This window comes from Balaenoptera musculus, chromosome 19 (assembly GCF_009873245.2).
Source record: "Balaenoptera musculus isolate JJ_BM4_2016_0621 chromosome 19, mBalMus1.pri.v3, whole genome shotgun sequence".
Taxonomy (NCBI): Eukaryota; Metazoa; Chordata; class Mammalia; order Artiodactyla; family Balaenopteridae; genus Balaenoptera; species Balaenoptera musculus.
The window spans coordinates 16,275,923-16,303,299 of NC_045803.1; the positions used below are offsets into that span (position 1 = coordinate 16,275,923).

At 36.9% G+C, this 27,377-nt stretch overlaps 1 protein-coding gene across 1 annotated transcript; it reads right to left on the reverse strand.

Annotated features, from left to right (window-relative positions):
* Nucleotides 1-423: 423 nt before the first annotated feature.
* Nucleotides 424-25,822, reverse strand: LOC118885018 (zinc finger protein 461-like). Its single transcript, XM_036833287.1, has 5 exons — nt 25,703-25,822; nt 23,992-24,085; nt 14,761-14,887; nt 13,880-13,975; nt 424-2,262 (listed from the first exon to the last, which is right to left on the reverse strand). The coding sequence occupies exons 2-5, from the start codon at nt 23,998-24,000 to the stop codon at nt 551-553; spliced, it is 1,944 nt and encodes a 647-aa protein (XP_036689182.1). The 5' UTR covers nt 24,001-24,085; nt 25,703-25,822; the 3' UTR covers nt 424-550.
* Between the last annotated feature and the right edge of the window lie 1,555 nt (nt 25,823-27,377).

The following is a 27,377-nucleotide window of genomic DNA, read 5'->3' on the forward strand; positions in this document are numbered from 1 at the left end:
TAGGGAATGGTTCAAAATACTGGCATACATCCCATACTAGAAATATTCTGAAACTTTAAAAAGAATGAGTCAGATCTACAGTATTGACCTGGGAAAATGTCCATGATTATTTACATGTAAAGGGCAAAATGCCACGAAATATGTCACTATGGGGGTAAAACCTTTCACAGACATGCAATAAACCCTTCACATGTGCAGATATGCTTGAGCACGAAGAAAGAAGCAACACACACACATATTGGTTATTTCAGGGATTTGTGGGAGGGGAAGAAATTGTTTTCATTTTATTTCTGCCCCACTTCACTGGTTTCAGTGAAAACAAATAGTTTTATAAAATTTATTTCCAGTACTGATCATTACAATAATTCAGAAACAGCACTGATACCAGAGCAATTTTCCTTTTAATAACTTTTCCATTTTCCCACTTGAAAAAAAAAAAAGTTCAAAGATTACTAAAATAAATCAATACTAATGAAACCCAGTATTTTACCAACATTTTCCTTAAAGAAAAAAAAAAGTATATCTCCAAAAATAATTTCATGATGCTAGACTAGGATGGGGAGAGAGGAAAATTTACTGAAGTCTCAACCGTATGAAGTGTCTGATGTACATTAAATTGCAAGCCATCATTAATGGCCTTCCCACATTCATGTGGTTTCTTCCCAGAATGAATTCTCTGATGGTGTGAGAAGCTTGAATGATAGCTAAAGGTCTTTCCACATTCCTTACATTCAAAGGGCTTCTCACCAGTATGAATTCTCTGATGTTGAATAAGGTGTGAATGAAGTCTAAAGGCCTTACCACATATCATACATTCATGAGGTTTCTCACCAGTGTGAATTATCTGATGTCTTTTGAGGTGTGAGCACTGTCTGAAAGTCTTCCCACATTCCTTACACTCATAGGGTTTCTCACCAGTATGAATCCTCCGATGTAGAGTAAGTTGTAAGCCATCACAAAAGGCCTTCCCACATTCACTACATTCATAAGGTTTTTTGCCAGAATGAATTTTCTGATGGTGAGAGAAGCTTGAGTGATAGCTAAAGGCCTTTCCACATTCTCTACATTCATAGGGTTTCTCACCAGTGTGAATTCTCTGGTGTATTGTAAGGTGTGATCGATGTCTGAAAGTCTTTCCACATTCTTTACATTCATAGGGTTTCTCACCAGTATGGAGTCGCAGATGTTCAGTAAGTTGAAAGCCACGAATAAAAGCCTTCCCACATTGCTTACATTCATAGGGTTTTTCACCAGTATGAAGTCTCTGATGTTGAGTAAGCTGTGATCGCTGCCTAAATGCCTTCCCACATTCCTTACATTCATAAGGTTTCTCACCAGTGTGAATTCTCTGATGTAGAATAAGTTCTGAGCCATAATTAAAGGCCTTCCCACATTCTTTACACTCATAGGGTTTCTCATGAGTATGAAGTCTCCGATGTATGGTAGGGGATGATCGATGCCTGAAAGTCTTTCCACATTCTTTACATTCAAAGGGTTTCTCACCAGTATGGAGGTGCAGATGTTCAGTAAGTTGAAAGCCACAAATAAAAGCCTTCCCACATGGCTTATATTCATAGGGTTTTTCACCAGTATGAAGTCTCTGATGTTGAGTAAATTGTGATAGCTGCATAAAGGCCTTCCCACATTCCTTACATTCATTGGGTTTCTCACCAGTGTGAATTCTCTGATGTAGAATAAGTTCTGAGCCATAATAAAAGGCCTTGCCACATTCTTTACATTCATAGTGTTTTTCACCTTTATGAATTCTCAAATGTTGTATAAGTTGTGAGCAATGAATAAAGGCCTTCCAACATTCCTTACATTCATTGCATTTGTTACTATTTTGAATTCTCTGTTGTTTAGTAAGGTATGATGTACCAACAGTTTCTGCACATACCTTACATTCAGGAAGTTTTTCTTTAGAATGAGTTTTGTGATGACTAAAGAATAAATGGTAACTGAAGTTTTTTCTACATTCTTTACATTCAAAGATTTTCTGTCTATTATAAAATTCCTGAGCGAACAAAATATGTTGGCTAAAAATGGGCATGTGTTCATGGTTGATAATAAATTGCCTGAAATAGCCCTTCTGTTTTCCCTGTTGTCTCTCAAACTGACTTTTGCATGCCCAAATATCTCTGAAAATGGATTTCTCAGGACTATGGCTTTTAAATGGTTCCATGATAGCCCATTGGGATGATTCTGTCTCATAAATGTTTCTTTTTGGAGATAACTTCTTGGACTCACACTTGGACACCAAGTCTGAAAGATAAGAAACACATTTTAATTGCTAGTTTTGTGTTACAAAAGAAATGAAATATCTCTGGTAAAAGAGAGAGAATTGAAAATAATTCACATAAGAAATGAAAGGCTTGGGGAGCTCTTAAATACCATCATGCAATTGAATGAAAATAGAGTAAGGAGAATGCAAAGAAATGAAAGCTCATGAAAGAAAAGTGAGGGAGTTAATTAACAAGTCAAGTCAGTAGTTCTGAAATTTTGATCCACTTCAGAATCACCTTGGGAATTTGTTGTAATTATGGATGTTTACAAAACATTCTAGATCACCTGAATCAGAGTCTACGAGAGTCTGTATATTTTAACACTCTCCACCAGGCCAAAGGATTATGTGCTATCTGCTAGTTGTCCCCAAACATCTATTATTCCCCTTTTGTACACTGACTGAACCCTTGGTTTTTAGTTGAGAACAGGCTGCCCAATATAAACATTGCACTTCCCAGGACCCTTTGCAGCAGAACATGCCATGTAACTGGATTCTGCCTAAAGAAATGCAGAAGTATTATGTAGTAGCTTCTGAGAACTTTTTTTTTTATTATTTTTAAATTTTTTTATTTATTTATTTTTGACTGCCTTGGTCTTCATTGCTGCCGTGGGCTTTCTCTAGTTGCAGTGAGCGGGGACTACTCTTCGTCACAGTGTGCGGGCTTCTCAGTACGGTAGCTTCTCTTGTTGCAGAGCACGGGCTCTAGGTGCATGGGCTTCAGTAGTTGTGGAACGCAGGCTCAGCAGTTGTGGCTCGCGGGCTCTAGAGTGCAGGCTCAGTAGTTGTGGCGCATGGGCTTAGCTGCTCTGTGGCATGTGGGATCTTCCCAGACCGGGGCTCAAACCCGTGTCCCCTGCATTGGCAGGCGGATTCTTAACCACTGCACCACCAGGGAAGTCCTGAGAACTTTCTTAAGAGTCAGCTTGCCCACACCCTATAACCGTTATTCTTCTGATTCCTCAGCAAAGCCAGCTGCAATGTGCATTTGATGTCATGTCTGTCACAGATGGTTTTGCAGAACAGAGTTGCCACTCCAGCCTGGACTTTAATGAAAGAGAAAATTAACCCTCTATATAGTTTAAACTACAATTATTTGGGGGTCTCTGTCACATACAGCCAAACCTATATCCAAACTAATACAGCCTTCCATTGAACTGTTTGAGACCAACAGCTACATAAAGCATTCTATGCTAACACAATTTATTTTTCCATTTTCCTAATGATGATCATTTGGGTTGTTTCCAGTTGTTGGCTATTATGGTTAGTACTGCTATCAACATCCATGCACATTTCTTTTGGTGGAAACAGGACTCCTTTCTGCTAGGTGTGAAATTACTGCATCAGATGATATGCATTTGTTCAGCTTCAGTTGACACTATGCAACAGTTTTCTAATTTACAATTCCATCAAACTCTAAAAGAGTTCCTGTTCTTCATATCCTCAGCAACACTTGTTATTGTCAATCTTCTTATATTTAAGCATCCTGACAGATGTGTTGTGATACTGGATTGTGGTTTAATTTGTAATTTTGCAGGCTGAATACTTTGCCATATGTTTATTGGCCAACTGGATATCTTCTTTAATAAGTTGCCTATGGAGGTATTTTGTCCATTTTTATTAATTTTTTGGGCAATAAAATACATATAAAATCCACCATTTTAACCATTTTGAAGCATACAATTCAGTAACTTATAGTACATTCCCACTGTTGTGCAACCATCTGATCTCTAATTCCAGAATATTTTCATCATGCCAGAAAGAAACCTCACACACATGATCATGTTCTATTCTCCTCCACCCCCCAACCCCCAGCAACCACCAATCTGCTTTATGTCTCTGAATTTGTCAAGAAATTTCATAAATATGAAATCATACAATATGTGACCTTTTGTCTCTGTTCTTACTCAGTATGTTTTCAAGGTTCAATGATGCTGTAGCACGTACCAGTATTTCATTTCTTTTTATGGCTGAGTTATATTTTATTGTACAGATAACCATATTTTGTTTATCCATTCTCCAGTTGAGGGACATTTGGGTAGTTTCTGGGTTGTATTTTTCTTTTTGATTTGTAGGAATTCTTAATTTATTCTGGATATAACCAACTACATAATGCAAGTATCTTTTCCCACTCTGGGGCTGGCCCTTTCACTCTCTTAATACTATGTTTTGATAAACAGAAATTCTTAATTTTAAGGTAGTATAATCCCAAGTTCATAAAAATATACTCATATAATCTTCTAGAAGCTTTTACTATTTTACCTTTCATATTTAGATCTATAATCCACCTAGTGTGAGGCAGAAATCAAGATTCTTATTTTTCAGTAGATATCAGCACCACTTACTGAAAAGACCATCCTTTCCCTGACTCTGTGTTATATCAAATGACTTTGTTTGTTAGTCATTTTCTCTGTAATCCACTCCAATAAATATTTCAACTCCCATAGCTCTGTTGAAACATTTCTAGCTAAAGTAACTAAAAAAATTACTTTACCAAAATCAGTGCTCAAATGCCAGTCAACACTCTATTTGACTCATTAGTAGCATTTGACACAACTGATCAATCCCTTTGCTTCCTGTATACCATATTCTCCTGGTTATCCTCCTACCTCTCTACTTATATTCAGTTCCCCTTAATGCATTCTCCTCCACTTCCTGACCTCTAAATATTGGAATGTCCCAGAACTCTGGCTCTGGCCAGCCCTCAATCTACACTCTTTCCCTTAATAGCAGTCTGGCTTAAATACCAATCATATAATGCTAAGTCTTAAATTTATACCTCTAAAAAAATTTTTTTAATTGTGATAAAATATGCATAACATAAAATTTACTATCTTACCCACTTTTAAGTGTTTAGTGCAGTAGTGTTAAGTATGTGCACACTGTTGTGCAACCAATCTCCAGAACTTTTTCACCTTGCAGAACTGAAACTCTGTACCCATTGATAACTCCCCATTCTTCCCTCTTCCAGTTCCTGGCAACCACCATTCTACTTTCTGTTTCTATGGATTTGACTACTCTAGATACCTCATACCACTGGAGTCATACAGTATTTGTTGTTGTTTTTCTGAATGTGACTGACTTATTTCACTTACCATAACGTCCTCAAGGTTCATTCATGTTGCAGCATGTGTCAGGATTACACACACACACACACACACACACACACACACACACACACACACGACCACCACCACCACCACATTTTGTTTCTCCATTTGTTTGTTGATGAAACCTAGATTGCTTCTACCTTTTGGCTACTGTATGTAATGCTGCTAAGAACATGGGTGTACAAGTATCTGTTTAAGTTTAAGTTGGTGCTTTTAGTATATATCCAGAAGTGGAATTGCTGGATCATATGGTAATTCTATTTATAATTTTTTGAGGAACCACCATACTCTTTTCCCACAGTGGCTGAACCATGTTACACTCCCACCAACACAAGGGTTTCAGTTTCTCCACTGCCTCACCAATACTTGTTATACTTGTTTTTTGACTGTAGTCATCCTAATGGGTGTGAGGTGATATTTCACTGTAGTTTGGATTTGTATTTCCCCAGTGGCTAGTGATGTTGAGAAGTTTCATGTGTTTGCTGGTCATTTGCATATCTTCTTTGAAGAAATATCTATTCAAATCCTTTTCTCGTTTTTAAAATTGAGTTGTCTGGTTTTTTGTTTTTGGTAGGAGTTCTTTATATATTCTGGATATTAACCCCTTATCAGATATGTGACTTACAAATATTTTTTCCTATTCCATAGGTTGTATTTTCACTTCATTGTGTCCTTTGATGTCTATACTTCTAGCTTTTATCTTACCCCTAAGCTCCATATTTATCATCTAATTGCCTAGTTGAAATCTTCATGTAAATATGTAATAAGTACCTCAACCATAACATGTCCAAAGAGAACTTTCAAATCCCCTTTTTAGATTCATTCCTACTCCAGCTTAACCCATCTCAGTAAATGCAACCATCTTTTACCAATAGGTTAAGCCAAACGCCTAGTTTTTTTCTTCTTACTCAACTTATAGTCTATTAGCAAGCATGGTCAACTTGTTCTTTAATATATATATAATGACATAATCATCATCACCACTTCTATCACAGTCTAAGCTACTATTGTTATACTACTGCAGTAACTCTCAAATTGGTCACCTGCTCTCTTTCTTGTTCCACTAAACACATCATATCTTAGTGACAACATATAACTTTTGCTCTTAAATGCCTCTAATAGTTTCCCATCACATTTAGGAAAAAAAGATTCTTATAATGCTCTATAAGGTCCTATATCCCCTGGGCTCTCTCTACCCCTCTTACCAAAACGTGTAGGATGCAACTAAAGCCACATTTAGAGGAAAATCTACGGCCTTAAATGCAAATAGAAAAAAGAAATTCTTAAAGTGAATCATCTAAACATCTATTTCAAGAAGTTAGAAGAAGAATAGCAAACTGAGACCTCAAAAAGTAGAATAAAGTAAAAAACAAAGATAGGCAGAATAAATAAAACAGAAACAAATATATAATAGGATTTCTGGCAAGACTGGTCAAGAAAAATAGACTACCTTACAGATTAAACGTTAATTACAAAGAAAAAAAATACAATGGAGTAACCTAGCAAACACCACCCAAACCAAGTGATCAAAGGTAACAACACTAATGATGGGACAGAATGACATTATGTGCCTCCTTATATAATACACTGAGAAAGATATGTCCCCAATGCAATAATCCTGCCAAAAATGTATAGCCCGAATTTAATCTGGAAGAACCAACAAACATACTCTAATTGAAGGACATTCTATAAAAGTGGCCAGTATTCTTCAAAAATACCAGCCATAAAATCCAAAGAAAGGCTGAGGAACTTTTCAGATTAAAGTAAAGAGAAATGTAATGTGAGATCCTGAGTCAGGTGAAAAGGACAATATTTGGATAAGTAGTGGAATATAATACAGACAATAAATGAGACAATAGATTTGGATAAATGTAAAATTTCCTGAATTTATGAAATGTAAGAGAATATCCTTCCTATTAGGAAAGATAACTATTTAGGGTAAAGAGACTTAAATGAAATAATAAGGCAAATATGGCAAAAATATTACCAACTGGTGAATCTAGGTGAACAGCATATGGGAGATATTTTGGGGGTTATTTTGCACCTCTTCCATACGTTTAAAATTAATTCAAAATAAATTTTTATTTCATAAAAGACAGAAAAGGTACAAATAACCAATCTTAGGAATGAAAAGGGAAATATCATTACAAACAAAAATGCATCCCCTTATAGAGTTATATTCTACTGGGATAACATCTAATAAATGATTAGTAAATGAATTAGTAAGTCAGATGGCAAAAAAATGTTATAGAAAAATAAAGAGGAAAAGAGATACAAAGTTATAATGGAAGGTTTGAGATATGTGGCATCAACTTTCCTCCAAAAAGACTGCAGACTAAAGGTATCAGCTTTACCTCCTGAGAGGCTGGAAACTAAAGGTCAGCCACATGGGATGGGTAGCCAACAAGGAGCCCCAATAAAAATTCTGGACACTAAGGCTCAGGTGAGTTTCTCTATTTGGCAATATGCCCAAATGCATATTGTTACACATAGTTGATGGGAAAAGTTAGCACTGTCCATGACTCCACTGGGAGAGGACAATGGGTAGCTCCACACTTGGCACTCTCCTAGGCTCTGCCCTATGTACTTCTTCCCTTGGCTAATTTTAATCTGTATCCTTTTGCTGTAATAAACTGTAACTGTGAGGATGATAGCTTTCAGTGAGTTCTATGAGTCCTTTTAGTGAATTATCAAATGTAAGGGTGGTCTCGGAAATACTTGAAATTGCAATTGATGTCAGAAGTGAGGGAAGACTCCTGTAGACAGCTCCCTCTAATTTTCACATGAGACCATAATAAAATCAAATTATAAAAGAAAGACAACAAGAAAATCTCCAAACACCTCCAAATAACACACTTCTAAATAATCTATGGGTGAAATTAAAAGTCTCAAAGAAAAAAAATTTTTGAAGGATTATAAGGACATGTATATCCTTTATATACATGGATACATATATATATAATTATATATAGATAATCCACCATAATGATAATAAGAACACCACATATAACTTTACACTCATAACTTTGACAACTTAGAAGAAATGTACCAATTCCTTGAAAATCACAAACTACCAAAACTCAGCCAAGATGAAATAGGTAATCTGAATAGTCCTATAACTATTATAGAAATGGAATTTATAATTTAAAAGAAATCCTGAAAAAAGAAATATCCAGGTCCAGATGGTTTCACTGGTGGATTTTACCAAACATTCACATCAATTTCTTCCAAGAAAGGATGAAAAGGGAACACTTCCCAACTTACTTTGTGAGGCCATTATTATTCTTATACCAAAACCAGGCAAAGGCAGCATGCACACGCACACATGCACACACACACACACATACACAAAGAGAAAACCACAGACCAGTATCTCCCATGAACTTAGATGAAAAAATCCTGAATTAAATTTTACCAATCAAATCCAGAAGTGAATAAAAGGAATAATATATCATGACTAAGTGGAATTTTTACAGGTGTGAAAGGCTGATTCTGCATTCAGAAATCAATGTAATCCATCATACCAACAACTAAGAAGAAAAATCACATGATCATATTAACATTCATTTAAAAAAAAACCCTCAGGGCATTAAAAAGAGAGGGGACCTTCCTCAACCTCATAAACAGCATATACAAAAAAATCTACTGCTAACATCATACTTAATGGCAAAAGACCTTACCCCTGAATGCTTTCCCTCTACAATTAAGAAAAAGGGCAAGGATGTCCACTATTACCACTCTTATCCAACACAGAACATATTTCTAGCCAACAAAAAGGCAAGAAAAAGAAATGGCATAGATTGGAAAAGGAAAAAAAAAAAGCTTCTATTTGCAGATTATATGATTGTCTACAAGAATGAATCTACAAGGAAAAATTAGTACTAGTTAGTATTAGTACTAACTAGTACTAAGAAGTGCATTGAGTAACGTCATAGAATACAAGATTAACATACAAAATTGGCTGAATTTCTGTACACTGACAATGACCAAATAGAAACCAAAATAAAAATGCAATACCACTTACAAATGCTCCAAGATTAAAAAAAAGAAATACTTAGGTAAAAAATTAACAAAACATGTACAGATAATATATGATGAAAATTATAAAATGCTAATAAAAGAAATCAAAGGAAAAAAACTTGGAGAAATGCTGTGTTCATGGATTGGAAGACTCAACAGAGTAAAGATGTTAATTCTCTAATTTCATCTACAGGTTTAACATAATTCCTATTTAAATCTCAGCAAGTTTTTTTTTTGTACATAGAGACAAGCTTATTCTAAAATTTATATGCAAAGAAAAAGGCCCCAAGGATAGCCAAAATTGTTTTTTGGAAAATAATAAAGTGGGAAGAATCACGCTTTCCAATATTAAGGCTTACTATATAACTGCTGTAATCAAAAGTATGGTACTAGCAGAGGAATAGTTACAAAGATCAATAGTACAGAACATAGATCTCAGAAATGGAGCCACACAAATGTGCTCAACTAATTTCTGATAACGGTGAAAAAGCAACTCAATGGAGGAGGGATAAAATTTGTTGAAAAAAATGGTGATGGAGAATTAGACATCCATAGGCAAAAAGATAAACCTTGACCTGAAGTCTCACATCTTCTACAAAAAGGTACTCAAAATGGATTACAGATTTAAATGGAAAATGTAAAACTATAAAACTTCTAGAAAAAAACATAAGAGAAAATCTTTAGGACCTAGGACTAGGTGGTGTTCTTAGACTTAACACCAAAACCCAAAAACAAACAAAAACAACAACAACAAAACCCCCTAACTATTCATAAGATTAAAAAAATGAATAAAGGCTAGACTTCATCAAAATTAAACTTTTCTCTGCAAAAGACCCTGTTAAAAGGATGAAAACACAAATTATAGACTTGGAGAAATTATTTCTTTAAGTCACATATCCAACAAAGCCCTATCTATTGGGTTGGCCAAAAAGTTCCTTAGGATTTAAGTAAAAATAAAAGACACATTTTTCATTTTCACCAAGAACTTTATTGAACAACGTATTCACCGTTTTGTTCCACTACCTTCTGCCATTTTTCAGGCAACTTCATAATTCCATCTTCCCAAAACTTTTTATCTTTTTGAGCAAAGAACTGTTCCAGGTGCCTTTTACAGTCTTCCAGGGAATTGAAATTTTTTCCATTAAGGGAATTTTGTAAAGACTGAAATCAATGGAAATCCGAAGGTGCAATGTCTGGTGAATACGGTGGATGAATCAGAACTTCCCAGCCAAGCAGTAACAGTTTTTGCCTGGTCATCAAAGAAACATGCAGTCTTGCGTTATCCTGATGAAAGATTATACGTTTTCTGTTGACTAATTCCAGACGGTTTTCATTGAGTGATGCTTTCAGTTGGTCTAATTGGGAGCAGCATTTGTTGGAATTAATCGTTTGGTTTTCCGGAAGGAGCTCATAATAGAGGACTCCCTTCCAATCCCACCATATACACAACATCACCTTTTTGGATAAAGACAGGCCTTTGGTGGTTCACTTCACTTGCCCCATGATCTCTTCCATTCCACATTATTGTACAGTATATATTTTCCATTGCCTGACACAATTTGTTTTAAAAACAGAACGTTTTCATTACGTTTAAGTAGAGAATCGCATGCGGAAATACGGTCAAGAAGGTTTTTTTTGCTTAACTTATGTGGAACCCAAACATCAAAGTGATTAACATAACCAGGCTGGTGCAAATGATTTTCAACACTTGATTTGGATATTTTGAGTATGTTGGCTATCTCCCATGTGGTGTAACGTTGATTGTTCTCAATTAATGTCTCGATTTGATTGCTATCAACTTCAACTGGTCTACCTGACTGTGGAGCATCATCCAGCATGAAATCTCCAGCACGAAACTTTGCAAACCACTTTTGTCACGTTCGATCAGTCACAGCACCTTCTCTATACACTGCACAAACCTTTTTTGCATTTCAGTCGTGTTTTTACTTTTCTGGAAATAATAAGGCATAATATGCCAAAAATGTTGCTTCTTTTCTTCCATCTTCAATATCAAAATGGCTACACAAAAATTCACCAATTTTAATTTTTTTAAAAAATGTACTCTGATATGACAGGTATCACAATACAATCTAACAAAATTGTTTCGAATGAAGTTATAGACAACTAAGCGCACTAGAACCATCTTACAGAAAAAACCGAACTGTTTGGCCAACCCAAAAGAATACATAAAGAACTTTGAAAACTCAACAGCAAAAAACCCAAACAATCAAATCATAAAAGGCAAAAGACATGAACAGACATTTCACTGAAGAGGATACACAGATGGCAAATAAACATGATTTTCTATTAAGGAAATTCAAATAAAAACTATAATGAAATATCATTACCCACCTATCAGAATGGCTAAAATGAAAACCTGATAACACCAAGTGCTGACTAGGATTCAGTGAAATGCATCATTCATACACTGCTGGTGTTTGGCAGTTCCTTTCAAAACTAAAAATGAGCTTACCTTACGACCCAGCAATTGCATACTTGAGCTTTATCCCAGACTTATTTTCAAGTACAAACTTTTACATGAATGTAGGGAACATATATATATATGTTTACATATGTGTGTGTATATATATATTCCTTACATTCATGTTATAAATATATATATATATGATATAAGAAAAAAGCCAATCTCAAAAGGATACATACTGCAGGATTCCATTTACGTAACTTCATGAAAAACATAGTTATATAGATGTAGCATAGATTAATGGTTACCAAGAGTTAGGAATAAGGGAGAAAGGGATGGGTGTAGCTATAAAGAGATAATAGGAGGGAGTCTTGTGGTGATGGTACTATCTATTTTGATTGTTGTAGTGGTGATACAAGGTTATATATGATAAAACTACATAGAGCTATACATACGCACACAAACACACATACAAATAAGTGTGTATATAAGTAGTGAAATCTGAGTAACTTCTATGGATTATACCAATGTCAATTTTTCAGTATGATATTGTACTATAGTTGTGTAAGATGTTAACACTGGGAGAGGCTGGAGGAAGGGTATATGGAACTTCCCTCTACATTTCTTTGCAACCTCCTGTGAATCTATAACTATTTCAAGGTAAAAAAAATTTAAAAAGAAATCACCACACCATATATGCAAAAGAAAAGGCCTGGCCAGGTATCAAAAATTAGTAAAAAGAATAACATCTTACATGAAAGCAAAACATTTAGGAAAGTATATATCATTTTTCCATGTTTCATCTCTGTATTAGTTTCTTAGAGTCAACGTAACAGTGTACCACAAACTAGGTGGCTTAAAACAACAGAAATATACTCTTTTCATAGCTCTGGAGTACTATGAGTTACATACATCATCAAAGACCTCTAATTCAGCGGTCCCCAACCTTTTTGGCACCAGAGACCAGTTTTGTGGAAGACTATTTTTCCCCAGGGGCGGTGGGGGATGGTTCAGGCAGTAATGCAAGTGATGGGGAGCAGCAGATGAAGCTTCACTCACTCTCCCGCCGCTCACCTCCTGCTGTGTGGCCCAGTTCCTAACAGGCCATGGACCGGTACCGGTCCATCAAAAGATGCAATCAACAGAGCTCAACCCCCGCAGCCCGGGGGTTGGGGACCCCTGCTCTAACTTGTGGAATGAACCTGCTCTTAGCCTTCAGGACCCTATACTTTCCTAAGGTCCTACTCCTTCCTTTCTAATCATCCCTCTACCATCTCTATCTCCTCAATGTAGTCATTTGCTTTAATTTTCACAATTTCTAATCAATTAATTTTTCCCAAATATTCTATTAGAAAATATATTCATATGTTCTTGATCCACTACTAGATTTTAAATATCTTTATAACATTTAAAAAATGTATTCTCATCACCTAGCAAAGCAACTTGTATGAATTTTTTTTAAAAAATTAATACTCTTGTTGATTGCATCTTTTGATGAACAGAAGCTTTTTAAGTTTGATGTACTCCCATTTGTCTATTTTTGCTGTGCCTTGGTATCATATCCCAGAAATTACTGCCAAATCCAATGTCATGAAGTTTTTCCCCTATATTTTCTTCTAGGCATCTTATAGTTTTGGGTCTTAGATTTAGTTCTTTGATCCACTTTGAGTTAATTTTTGTATATGGCATAAGGAATTTTATTCCTTTGCATGTGGGTATCCAGTTTCCCCAACACCATTTGTTAAGAGTACAGTCCTTTCCCCCATAGAATGGTCTTGGCACTCTTATCTAAAATCATTTTGTCATATATCTGAGGGTTTATTTCTAGACTCTCTATTCCACTCATCTATATGTCTGTCTTTATGCCAGTACCACATTGTTTGATTACTGTAACACTGCAATAAGTTTTGAAATCAGATTTTCCCTAATTATTCTGTCTAATACAACTTTACATTAACTTTATAACCTTAATATAACCAACATTCTGACCAGTTGGTCTACTCCTCACAACAACTTTCTGCTTCCTGATTATAGCTCACTCACCTGGGAACCGTTTTCCTATCACTTCCCTCATAACCATCCAGGGCTCCTTCCCTTGCTCCAATGAAGAGATCACAGCCGGCTTAGAAATAGAAAGTCCTGGTTATAAGAAAAGAAATGGAGATGAGATGGAAATGAGAGTATTCAAATACTGTGTTTCAGAGTTTATTTTTAAAAACCTATAGGACAAGATGGTACTCGATTAGGTCTAAAGAAGAAAGAAAAGTCAAATTCTCATATACAGGTAAACTCAGGATCATAAGAAACAAAACAAACAAATAGATGGTAAAATGCTATTTAAGTTATATAAGCTTTCACTCCTTATTTTCCTTTGAGGAAAAAAGGAGTTTACTGAAATACTTATTCTCAGATACTTTTCCATGTTAAATGTAAAGTTCTTAGAATGTAACTTCCAAATGCAAATTGTTTACATTTGTTGCAGTAAATAGAATAGTGTTCATATGAGCTGCAAATGTAAATGACATTTCTTGACTCAGTCCATTACTACACTAATTGGGGAGGCTAAAGATCTTTGCACCCAGGACCCATGTGCTTAGTTTTATCTACGCTAGTGCATCTGCACATTTAGCACAGTGCAAGTGAAACAAAAGACAAAGCCTGGTTTCTTTGACTACGTTATGCTTTAATGGTACAGAATTTCAATTCTGCTCCTTAATTTTCAAGGAAGAAAGTCAATTATAAGAAAGGACCAGAGTAAGATGTGAGGATAGAGAAAATGAAGGTGCAACTCCACTTGGCTGTGCTCATTTCTACACAAAGAGAAAATTCATCTAGTTATTTGAAAGGTAGCCCTAAAATTCACAGTGGAGAAAGCAGAAATTCCAAGAAACAGATTCTGAATTATTAGAGGCAGATAACTTTACCCAGTGAAAGCAAGTTGCTATAGTTCTCCAACATCACATCTTTGTACAAATTCCTCTGTGCAGGGTTCAGACATTCCCATTCCTCCTGAGAGACATCTATAGCCACATCTTTGAACATCACCAGCCCCTAGAATGACAAATCACAGTACTGTTTTTGAAATTATAAGAAACATTTTTCAAAAGGAAGAAGCACTGCTAAAAGAAGGCACTGCAGGAAAGGGATGGTACAGTGAGTATATAGGCTAAGGCTGGAAGCTTGTATGGGTCAAAAATAAATTTAGTGAGACTAAAGCAGAATGCCCACATACTCTTAAACAATTCAATTTCTGCACACACATCCTCTAGCATAGGGTGGAAAACTTCTGTTAATCACTCATCTAGAAATTTAGAAAATAAATAGAGGTTCCCAACTAAGTTAAATAGTTGTAAATTTTTCCAGAATTTCTTATGAAAATCTCCATCTTCAGAAAAAGGACCTGATGATTTTTCTTCCTCATTATGACTAAGCATTTTTACTTTTAATGCAAATTCTTTCGTAAACACCCAGTGCAGACTATATTTTCCAAAGATGGACAGAGCACATCTCCCTTTCATAACCTTGATATGCCCCACTCACTAGCAGGCCAGTAGTAGCTTTGGGCCCTGCAGCAAACCATGTCAGGAACTGGTCCCATCCACCAGCATGCCGACACTAGATCTGGGACCCTCAGCCCCACAACCACCTGGCTCCACTCACCAGTGGGCCCCACTGACAGGAGTCTCGTGATCCAGCTCTGCCAATCAGTGCCCATCAGCCTCTGCATAAGACAGGGCCTGGCAGACAACTGGACCAGGAGCCAGCCACACCTACCAGACTGCCCACAGTAGTCAGGCCACCACAACAGAAGGACCCACGCAGCCCAAATATGGGGCACCCCTAGACTATATAGCTCTAGTGACCAGAGGGGAGAGCACTGCTGGGACGCAGAGGACGCCTCCTACAAAAGGCCACTTCTCCAAGGTTGGGAAAGGTAACCAATCTATCAGAAACACAGAAATAAAAACAGCCAACTGGGCAAAATGAGGTGACAGAGAAACATCTTCCAAATGAAGGAACAAGATAAAACCCCAGAAGAAGAACTAAGTGAAGTGGAGATAGGCAATCTACCCTATAGGGAGTTTAAGGTAATGATTGTAAAGATGTTCAAAGAATTCAGGAGAAGATTGGATAAACAGAGTGATAAGCAATAAGTTACGTACAAGGGAACTCCCATAAGGCTATCAGCTGACTTTTCAGCAGAAATTCTGCAGTCCAGAAGGGAGTGGCATGATATATTTAAAGTGATGAAAGGAAAAAACCTAACCAAGAGTACTCTGCCTGGCAAGGCTTTCATTCAGTTTGATGGAGAGATCAAAAGCTTTACAAGCAAACAAAAGCTAAAAGAGTTCGGCACCACCAAACAAGCTTTACAAAAAATGTTCCTCTAAGTGAAAAAGAAAAGGCCACAACTAGAAACATGAAATTACAAAAAGAAAAATCTCATCTGTAAAGGCAAATATACAGTAAAGGTAGTAAATTAGCCATTATAAAGCTAGTAGGAAGGTTAAAAGACAAAAGTAGTAAAATCATCTATATCTGCATTAAGTAGTTAAGGGATATATATACAAAACAAAAAGATGTAAAATATGATAAAAACAGGAAAAGTTGGGGGAGGGTGTAAAACATGCAGAGTTGTTAAAATGCATTTGAACTTGAGAGGTCAGTAACCTAAAATAATGAGAGAAAGAGAGACAGAGAGAGATGGAGGAAGAAAGAAAAACTGCTATGTACAGTGTGGGGAATATAGTAGATAACTCTGTAATATTCTTCTATGGTGACATACCGTAACTAGACTTATCATGGTGATCATTTTGAAATGTATAAAAATACGAAGTCACTATGTTGCGTAACAGAAGCTAACATAGTGTTGTAGGTCAGTTATACTTCAAAAACAAACAAACAAATTCATAGAGAAAGAGATCAGATTTGCAGTTAACAGAGGCAGTGGGTGGGGAGGGGGATTGGATAAAGGTGGTTAAAAGACACAAACTTCCAGTTATAAGATAAATAAGTACTAGGGATGTAATGTACAACATGATAAATATAATTAACACTGCTGAACGTTATTTATGAAAGTTGTTAAAAGAGTAAATCCTAAGAGTTCCCACAAGAAAAAAATTTTTTTTCTATTTCTTCATTTTTGTATCTACACGAGATGAAGGATTTTACTAACTTTATTGTGATACTCATTTCATGATGTACGTATGTCAAACCATTATGCTGTACACCTTAAACAGTGCTGTATGTAAACTATATCTCAATAAAACTGGAAGAAAAAAATGCTGAAAGAAAGCTGTTAGGCTATAATTCTATTTCCAATTAAAATCCCTCAAAATGAAGGTGAAATAAAGCTTGGAGTTTTATTTCTGTTGCTGTTGGTTTGTTTTTTTGAGAGTAACAAACCTGTGCTACAAAAAATGTTAAAGTAAGTTTTTCAGGTGGAAGAAATTTATACTAGGTAAAAACTTCTATCGACAGAGAAATGAAGAGTGCCAGAAATGATAAATTTGGAGGTAAATAAGAAAGATATTGTTTTCATCTCATAATTTCTTTAAAAGATAATTGACCATTTAAAGAAAAAAAAAAGCTGGGAGTTCCCTGGTTGCCCAGTGGTTAGGATTCTGGGCTTTCACTGCCATGACCTGGGTTCAATCCCTGGTCAGGGAACTGAGATCCTATAAGCTTCATGGCACACCACACTCCCCCCCAAAAAAAGGAAGAAAGAAAAAAAGAAAAATAAGCATGTGTGGTTTAAAAGTATTTAGAAATAAAATATATGATAACAGTAGTAAAAAAAGATGGGAAGGGGAAATAGAAATATCCAGTTTTAAGATTTTTGAATTATGTATGAAGTTGTGTAAAATTATTGGAAGATCCAGTAAGATTTTTTTGTTCTTAAAATGTTCCTATAAATTTTGCTTTCACAAAAATGTTCCTATAAAAGGGTTTCATCTTCAAGGAATTCATGGAAAAGACTGACAAGTACAGGTTTCTGGTAACTGACTATACTGCTGAACTAAATGAATAAGCATTTTCAGAACTCTAATGGAAAACTGATGAATTCATAAAAGTGCTAACAAAAGATCAAGATTAAAAAAAATTAATTACATGGGACTGAGTGAACTGATGAGGATGATTATAATTTTTGTGACTTTCTGTTTGAATAAAAAAAAAAATCCCACAAGGACTCAGAGGCAAAAAATATACAAATCAATTTTCAATGCAAAGTAAAGGAGCTGTTACAGTGGAGGATTACTGGACTGAATGTCAATATTATGACATAGTATGAGTGTGTTTCGTGTTTGGTAATTGCAATCATTGTTGCTTTTGTTGTGGTCATCCATTTACAATGCTTGGTGTCAGTTTATTTATCTCTTGTAAAAATAAAATACAGTGTGTGTGTGGAAAAAAAAATCACATTGGAAACCTTAGAACAACCCCCAAAACAATAAACAAAACAAAAATGGTACAGCTAATAATCCTATAATGGAGATAAATGGAATACTAAAAAATACATGATTAGTCCAAGAGAAGGCAGGAAAATAGGGAAAAAAAAAGGAAGAAAGAATAGATGATAAGATGATAGATTAAAACATAATCATTACATTTAATTTACACAGTCTATCTAGAAGTCAGCAAAATTTTTCTGAATAGGGTCAGGTAGTAAATATTTTAGGCTCTGTGGATCACATATAGTCCCTATAACATATTCTTTTTTCTTTACTTATTTATAACCCTTCTGAAATGCAAAACCATTCTTAGGTTGAGGGCCATAGGAAAACAGGTTGTGGGCTGGATTTGGCCAGCATGCCATAGTTTGCTAAACCCTGTGTAGATACTTGAAGGCAGCGACTGTCAGACTGGGTAAAAAAGTAGAACCAAAGTATATGCTGTTATATGATACACTTAAAATAGGTTAAAATAAAAGGATGGAAAAAAGATATGCCATGAAGAAAACGGTAAAAGAAAGCTGAATCAGTTATGTTAATAAAGAGAACAGAATTCAAGACAAAGAATATTACCAAAAGGAATATTTCATGATCAAGGGGTCAATTTGTCAAGAGGATATAGCAATCCTAAATATGTATGCACCTAATAACACAGCTTCAAAATACCATAAAGCAAAAATTGACAGAACTGTAACAGACCCACCATTGTATCTGGAAATTTCAACTGTCCTCTCTCAGTAACTGATAGACCAAGTGACAAAAAAAAATTAGTAAAGATATAGAAGAGTTGATCACCACTACAAACATTTGACCTAACTGATAAACACTCTACCCAACAGTATAATACCCTTTTTTAAAAAAAATTGCACATGGAGCATTCACCAAATTGTCCACATTTTGGGCCATAAGACAAATCTCAATAAATTTAAAAGGATAGAAATTACAGAGTATGTTCCTTGACCACCACAGGATTAAATTAAAAATGAACTATCAGAAAGAACTGAAAAAGTTCCCAAATATTTGGAAGTTAAAGAGCACTCCTCTAAATAACCCATGGGTGAAAGAAGAAAGGGAATTTTAAGCTAGAAAAATAAGAGAAAATTAAATCTAAAATATACAGAACAAAGGAAAGAGTAAATAAGATCAGTAATCAGTGAAACAGCAAGGGCAAACTAGAGAGAAAAACCAGTAAAACTAAACGCTGGTTCTCTGAAAAGACCAATAAAATTGACAAGCTGCTAGTATACTGATCAAGAAAAGAAGACAGGGCTTCCCTGGTGGCGCAGTGGTTGAGAATCTGCCTGCCAATGCAGGGGACACGGGTTCGAGCCCTGGTCTGGGAAGATCCCACATGCCACGGAGCGACTAGGCCCGTGAGCCACAATTGCTGAGCCTGCGCGTCTGGAGCCTGTGCTCCGTAACAAGAGAGGCCGCGATAATGAGAGGCCCGTGCACCGCAATGAAGAGTGGCCCCCACTTGCCACAACTAGAGAAAGCCCTCGCACAGAAACTAAGACCCAACACAGCCATAAATAAATAAATAAATAAATAAATAAATAAATAAATAAATAAATAAATAAATAAAATTTTAAAAAAAAAGAAGACATAAATTATCAATATCAGGAATTTAAAAGTGTGCATTACTGTAGATCTGACAGGCATTAAAATGATAATAAGGGAATATTATGAACAACTTTATGCCAATAAATTTGACATCTAAGTTGAAATAAACTAATTCCCTGAAAGGCACAAATTACTAAACTAATTCAAGAAAAAAAAAAAAAAACCCCAAAGCCCTTTATCTATTAAAGAAATTAAACTCTCCCCATGAAGAAAATTCTAAACTCAGATGGTGTATTAGTTTTCTACTGATGCTGCACATATCACTACAAATGCAGTAGCTTAAAACAACAAATTTATGATCTGTTGGTTACAAGTCCAACAAGGGTTTTACTAGACTAAATCAAGGTGTTGGCAGGGCTGTGCACCTTTCTGGCAGCTCTAGGGAAGAGTTCATTTCCTTGCCTTTTCTAGCTTCTAGAGGCTACTTACGTTCCTTGGCTCGTGGCCCCCTTCCTCCATCTTCAAAGCCAGTAATGTTGCATTTTTTTAACCGAAGTATGCATATTCCGTACTCACGTCCTCTTTTGACCCTGACTCTTCAGATAACACAAGATAATCTCCCCATCTCAAAAGCATGAATTTGGGGGACTTCCCTGGTGGCACAGTGTTTAAGAATCCACCTGCCAGATTCAATTCGGGACACAGGTTCAATCCCTGGTCCAGGAAGATCCCACATGCTGCGGAGCAACTAAGCCCATACGCCACAACTACTGAGCCTGTGCTCTAGAGCCCGCAAGCCACAACTACTGAGCCCACATGCCACAACTACTGAAGCCCGCGTGCCTAGAGACCATGCTCTGCAACAAGAGAAGCCACCACAGTGAGAAGCCCATGCACCGCAACGAAGAGCAGCCACTGCTCGCTCGCCGCAACCAGAGAAAGCCTGCGTGCAGCAATGCAGACCCAACACAGCCAAAAATAAATAGATAAATAAATAAATTTATTTTTTAAAAAGCATTAATTTAATCATATTTGCAAATTCTTTTGCCATGTAAGGTAACCTATTCACAGGTTCTAGGATTAGCACGCAGACAGTTTTTTTTTTTGAGGGGGGCTCATTATTCTGCCTACCACAGATGTTTTTTCCTGGTGAATTCTATCAGACAATTAAGGAATAAATAATACAAATTCTATAAAAAAACTCTTCCAGAAAATAGAGGAGGAGGATGCAAGTCCTGACTTATTTTATAAATAAAGGAGGAATAAAGACATTTTCACATAAAGAAAGCTGAGAGGATTTGTCACCAGAAGATACAAACTACAGGAAATGCTAAGGAAATGTCTTCAGGCCAAAAAGAAATGATACCAAACAGAAATTCAGATCTCAAGAAGAGAGAGCAATTGAAAATGGTATATATGTGAATAAATAAAATTCTTTGCAAAGAATCAAATAAAGTGTTTCTTTCAAGAGTCTATTGAACTTCGTTTCTGTGGATTTTCCCCTTTTCGTTTTGTATATTTGTGCTTTCTCCCTTTTCATTCATGATTCAAAGGTTAGCGATTTAACTTATTGATTTATCTTATTAGTTATAATTTTTTCCTGTTTTGTAACACATGTAATTTTTATCTTTGTAAATCCCTTCCAGATTTCTTTCTACTTATTTTTAACTTACGTATTTTCATTATTTTTTGTTAGAAGCATTTAAATCTATGACTTTTCCCTTAGAGTCCTGCTTTAACTAAATTCCATGGGTTCCAATATGTAGTGCTATCACTGACATTAGAAATTTTTCACTTTTTAGATTATATTTCTTCTTTGATTCAGCAGTTACTAAGACAGATTTTATAAACTGCTGGTAAGAATAATAATTTTTCTGATTCTGTAATTAAATTCTAGTTGTATTTCACTGTGTTCGGAGAATATTATCTATCATTTGTACTTTTTGGGCTTTACTACAGCCTAATATTTTGTCATTTTTTTCTGAATGGTCCATGGATACTTAAAAAATGCATATTCACTACTATTAGCATTTAATGTATATCAGTAAGATAGATTTGATGGAGTGTGTGATTTAGTACTTCAATATCCTTACTAAATTTTGTCCACTTGTCTTGACTTTGACTAAGAGGGTCAACTAATGTCCCCTACTGCTGGCAAGTATCTATTTCTTCTTCTATCTGCTCTTCTATTTTTAGGAAAGTTGCTGCTGTAATATTTTATATGTAGGTAATTCATAACTATTTTAGCTTCACTTTGAAATTTACACCTTAGAATTATGTAGTGTCCTTCTTTGCCATGTTTTTAAATATATATATTTATTTATTTATTTATTTATTTATTTATTTATTTATTTATTTTCAACTGTGTCAGGTCTTAGTTGCAGCACGTGGGGTCTTTCCTTGCAGCGCATGGGCTCCGGAGCGCACGGGCTCTGTAGTTGTGGTGCACAGGCTCCAGAGAGCATGGGCTCTGTAGTTGCAGCACATCGGCTCTATAGTTGTGGCGCGGGCTTAGTTGCCCCACAGCATGTGGGATCTTAGTTTCCCAACCAGGGATGGAACCCACGTCCCCTGCATTGGAAGGCGGATTCTTAACCACTGGACCACGAGGGAAGTCCCTCTTTGCCATATTTAATGGTGTGATGTGGCCTGAAGTTTAGTATGTTTTCCTTTAGTTTCCATTTGCCTGGTATAATTGGTCCATCCTTTTATTAAACTTTCTGAATCACTGAATCACTTAAGTGTCCGATGCAGAGAGTTGAATTTTTCTTTGTGACTCAATCTGAAAGACTTTTTCTCTTAATAGGTATGTTAAAACTCATATCCAGGGACTTCCCTGGTGGTGCAGTGGTTAAGAATCTGCCTGCCAATGAAGGGGACATGGGTTCGAGCCCTGGTCTGGGAAGATCCCACATGCCGCGGAGCAACTAAGCCCATGAGTCACAACTACTGAGCCTGCGCTCTAGAGCCCGTGAGCCACAACTGCCGAGCTCACGTGCCACAACTACTGAAGCCCGCGTGCCTAGAGCCCATGCTCCACAACAAGAGAAGCCACCACAGTGAGAAGCCCGCGCACTGCAACGAAGAGTAGCGCCGCTCACTGCAACTAGAGAAAGCCTGCACGCAGCAACAAAGACCCAATGCACCCAAAAATTAAAATTAAAACAAAACAAACAAAAAGAACTCATATACAGTTATTGATTGATAAGACATATATTTTGCTCTTTCGTCTTAGTTTTACCATACAATTATTTTGTTCATTACATATACATAGTCATCCCTTGCTATCCACAGGGGATTGGTTCCAGGACCCCCACAGATACCAAAAGCTGCAGATGCTCAAGTCCCATGTAAAATGGCATAGTATTTGCGTATAACCTACACACATCCTCCCACATGCTTTAACTCATCTCTAGATTACTTATAATACCTAATGTAACGTAAATGCTATGTAAATAGTTGCTAGCATGAAGCAAATTCAAGTTTTGCTTTGTGGAACTTTCTGGAATATTTTTTCCTGAATATTTTCAATCTACAGTTGGTTGAATCCATAGATGTGGAACCCACAGATATGGGAGTTGACTATATATATATATAATGTATACACATACATACATATGCACATATATATATTTGTGTGTCTTAAGTCTTGTACTATATAAGCTGATTATTTACTTTCTGTCTCTTTCATTACAAGTCAAGTTCCACAAGGAATGATTTGTATGTGTCTGATTTTTACCCCCCACTGATTTATTCCTAGTTACCTAAAAGAATGCCTATCACATAGTAGGTATTCAGTAAATATTTGTTAAATCAGTTCATCAAACCAAAGTTCTGACAAGAGAAACATCAATATTTCCCTCAAAAGGATACTATTTCTGTTCTTTCCTTATTCTGGCAGAAGACTCAGCATAGGGGAAATAAGTAATGATTTATTGAATGAGTATATAAACTGGTTAGAGAGATGAGCAAAAAAGGAAGATCCTATATTTTTGGCACAATCACTTACTCACTCACTGGCAAGTTACTGTATGATATTCAGTTAGGTAACAATATCAGGATGAAGAATGCAAATATTCACATGACCTATAGGAAAAAAAGAGGACTACTTCAATGAGGAACAAGAAAACAACAACTTACATGGGCCATGGCTTTTTTTTTAGAATTCAATGTGTTTATTAGCTGTCTTCTTAGTTCCACTTTAGAATAAATTCACAGTCCAAAGAAATTGTTGCTGAATGAGAGGGGTTTAAAAGTAAACAAAAAACAAAAACAAACATGAGATGATCTTGCCTCTGAGCTCCCAATGTGCTAATTTAGAATGACATTTCCCCCACTTCACGTCTCCTACTCCCAGACCCCATACACACATACATAAAAGATCAGAAAAAAGCTGAACAAGTCCCAACCTTACTCAAAGCAAGAAGTGAATCCAGCTATGGATTCAAGAAAGACTGGGCCCAGGCTCTTTAGCAGGAGGGATCTAGAGAGGCAAATCAGTGTCCCAACACTATGATAAAATCGACCCAACTGGCCTGCTCAGACCTACCCTGACCAGATTCGCACTGAATTAAAAGGAAAAAGAAAAGGAAATGGACCTTATGAAAAGGTCAGGGAAAGAGAAAATGACTCAAAAGATCTAACAGATCTTTGGTTATATCTAACATTCCTGTGTAACAGGAACTTCAAAAATAGACACTAAAGCAACACTGAAAAGAAGAAACAGAACAAAGATGTCTGGAGCAAAATAAATACTTGAGTCTTTAGTTTGAAGTACCGGTGAGAATTAAAAAAACCACATCCTGGAAAATCTTCTGAAATTTATCCCTAAATACAGGCAAAAAAGACCTAAATATCGTTTAATAAGGAATTACAAAACAATGTGTACTGTGTTCTAATCTTTGGGGAAAAAATACTCATGAACATAAGCATATATGTATGTACATAAGGAGGGTGAAAGCATTTGCAATAAAATGTTCAGAGTGGTTGAAGAATTATAGATAACTTTTACTTTAAATGAAGTAATATAACAAAGGAATTTTGAAGGTTAATGTGAAAATTTCAGGTAAGATGCAGCACCAAATCATCTTAGACACTGTTTTTGGATGTGCAACAGTGCCATTCTTTCCTCCAATTCGAGGTGTTTCTAAGGGGAATGGCAGAAGTTGTGAGGTAGAGAAAAATTATGAGATACTAGGCTTTTCTGGAAGCTCAAACTTTGTGTGACCTTGAGTGTGATGTGGAGTAGATGTTGTCTGTGACCATGAAGACTATGTTTCTCTGATTCTTGGTGGTGTGTGAGCTCTTCAGATAACTGTGGAGGACACCGACTAAGTGGGCATATGGTTAGTTTTTTGTTGTTGTTTGTTGTTTTCTTTTTTTTTTTTTTTTTACTATATAAGTCACTTTGAGGTTGTGTGATGATGATAAACACGGAGGGGATGGTGGGATTATGTGACTTTGGCTTTATGACGTGTGTATGAATCTACAGGTGACTACTGGAATGTCTTCCTAACTGCCTGATTACGGTGAGCCTGGGTTTAGAGGTTTGTGTAAATGTGCTTTTCTTTTATGTAAGTAAATGGGGCTTACACAAATAGTCACCTGCAATCATGATCATAAACACATACAAATTCCATTTACACATATGGCCATGCACAAAATTACAATGGTTACAAAAGCACGAATCCAGTTGCTGTCACAACAAACAGCCAAATACCCTTAGTCATTAGACTAATTTCCGTCACGCACGCACAGACTAATCTACTCTCCCCAGGTCAGCTCCCGCGCTAAGAGGCCTAACACTCCAGATACTCCTCTTGCCCGGTCCTGGGGCTACAGGATTCCTCACCTTCAGCATCCTCAGGAGGAGCTCTGGTCCAAGTTCTGATTGGACTTCCCGGCGAAGCCGCACGCCGAGCCCTGCCTACTCTACCCGTAACGGGAAGCCCTCGACTGCCTCTGCTGCCGACTATTCAACCGCCGTTCTGACCGGAAGTAGCTTTGGAAAGCCGTGTCCTTTGGGAAACTTAGTCCTAGAGGAAGGAGCCCGGGAGGCTAACGAGGTAGGTCTTCCGCCAGACTTCCGGCCGCACCTGCGCTGTTTCACTCGGGCTTGGAGTGACGCCGCAACCACCCAGTTTGCGTGGCTCACACCCGGGTTTGGGGTCTGAATTCGGAACCTCAGATTTCTCTGAGGACGGATTTCAAGCCTGACACGGTGGCTGTCCCCACCCTCCCAATGTGCACGTTCGCGGGCAGCTGGCTTAAGAGAACTGTTGTCTGGTGCGGAGAGATCCAGCCTCTGGATGGTTCTCTCCGCGGTTGCGATGCGAGATGTATTTTCTGTGAGTCCGTTACGTACGCGTCTCATCGAGAGGCAGATGATTATGTGACAGCGACTGTGAGGGTGTCATGCGTGAGGAACTCTGTATGTGAAAGTGGATGTGCTACATATTCGTGTAGGTTCAAGCAGTGAGCTTGGCCACGTGCAGTGATTGTGAGGTGGCATAATGTGATGTGACTTAACCAGTGAGTGGTGCTTTGAGACCGTGTGATTGATTACGCATGCTTGCGGGTGGCGCGGCCAGCTCTGCTGGCAGTGACCTCACAACATTCGGTGGAAGGCTGTCTGTGCTGGGTCCACCTATGACTACCGGGAGGGTTTGGGTGTGGCGAGTGTCCGCAGGTAAATTTCACCAGCGAAGGGAGGAAGCTGGTCTGTTGGAACTAGGAGGGACCCAGTGGATGAATCAGATCCCTGGGGCAGGCGAGCTGGTCCTGAGCCGTTCGTGTGTGTGTGTGTGTGTGTGTGAGAGAGAGGTGTGAGGTGACATTGTGTGTCTAAGTGTGTGTGACAGGCTGGAATTAATCCAGAGGGGTGGAAACTAGTACGATTATCTGCGATAAGGGACAAATCTATGGTAAAGATTTTTAATCTTGCTGAGGCCAGAAGCTCCATCTCTTAAGTGTGAGGAAATATAGTATCTGTGAGAACATGGGGTTGTGTTTCTGTGTCTGATTCTCTGTTATGTATATGAGATGGTTTGCACTTGAGCCTATCACTGGGAGAGGGTGTTGAGTGAAATATATGAAGTATGTGAAAGTGGTTTGTGACTGTACCCAAGTCTCTGCATATGGCTGGTGATTATAACGTTGTGACTTTGATGTTTTGAGTATGATTGAGCGGGAGGTCATGCAAGAGATTTGGTAAAGGTGTTTTTGTGTGTGTTAGAATGCAACTTATGCAAGTTAAGATCTGGATGGAAGACAGTGTGTGGTTGTGATCTGAATTTAGTAACTGAGAGACTGCAATATTATGTATGTGAGATTGAGTATGAGGTGATACCTACTCTGAACCTCACTTATCTCTAAAAAGATAATAATGGCTAAGCTTCCTGAAGCATCAGAGTTACTTGAAAATTTAAATTTCCAATGGAAATTCTTTTAAATCTAAGAAGAATTAAAACATGACTTTAAAAATATGAAATAATTTATTGTGATGAAGAATGCAAAATGACCATGAA

Bases quoted from the DNA above. Each gene is read 5' to 3' on its own strand.
- LOC118885018 (XM_036833287.1), bottom strand. The intron at 13,976-14,760 runs GTAAAGTTATCT...TCTTATAACCAG, and splicing joins TAGCAACTTGCTTTCACTGG to GACTTTCTATTTCTAAGCCG. The intron at 2,263-13,879 runs GTGAGTGAGCTA...CTTATCTTTCAG, and splicing joins GATAGGAAAACGGTTCCCAG to ACTTGGTGTCCAAGTGTGAG.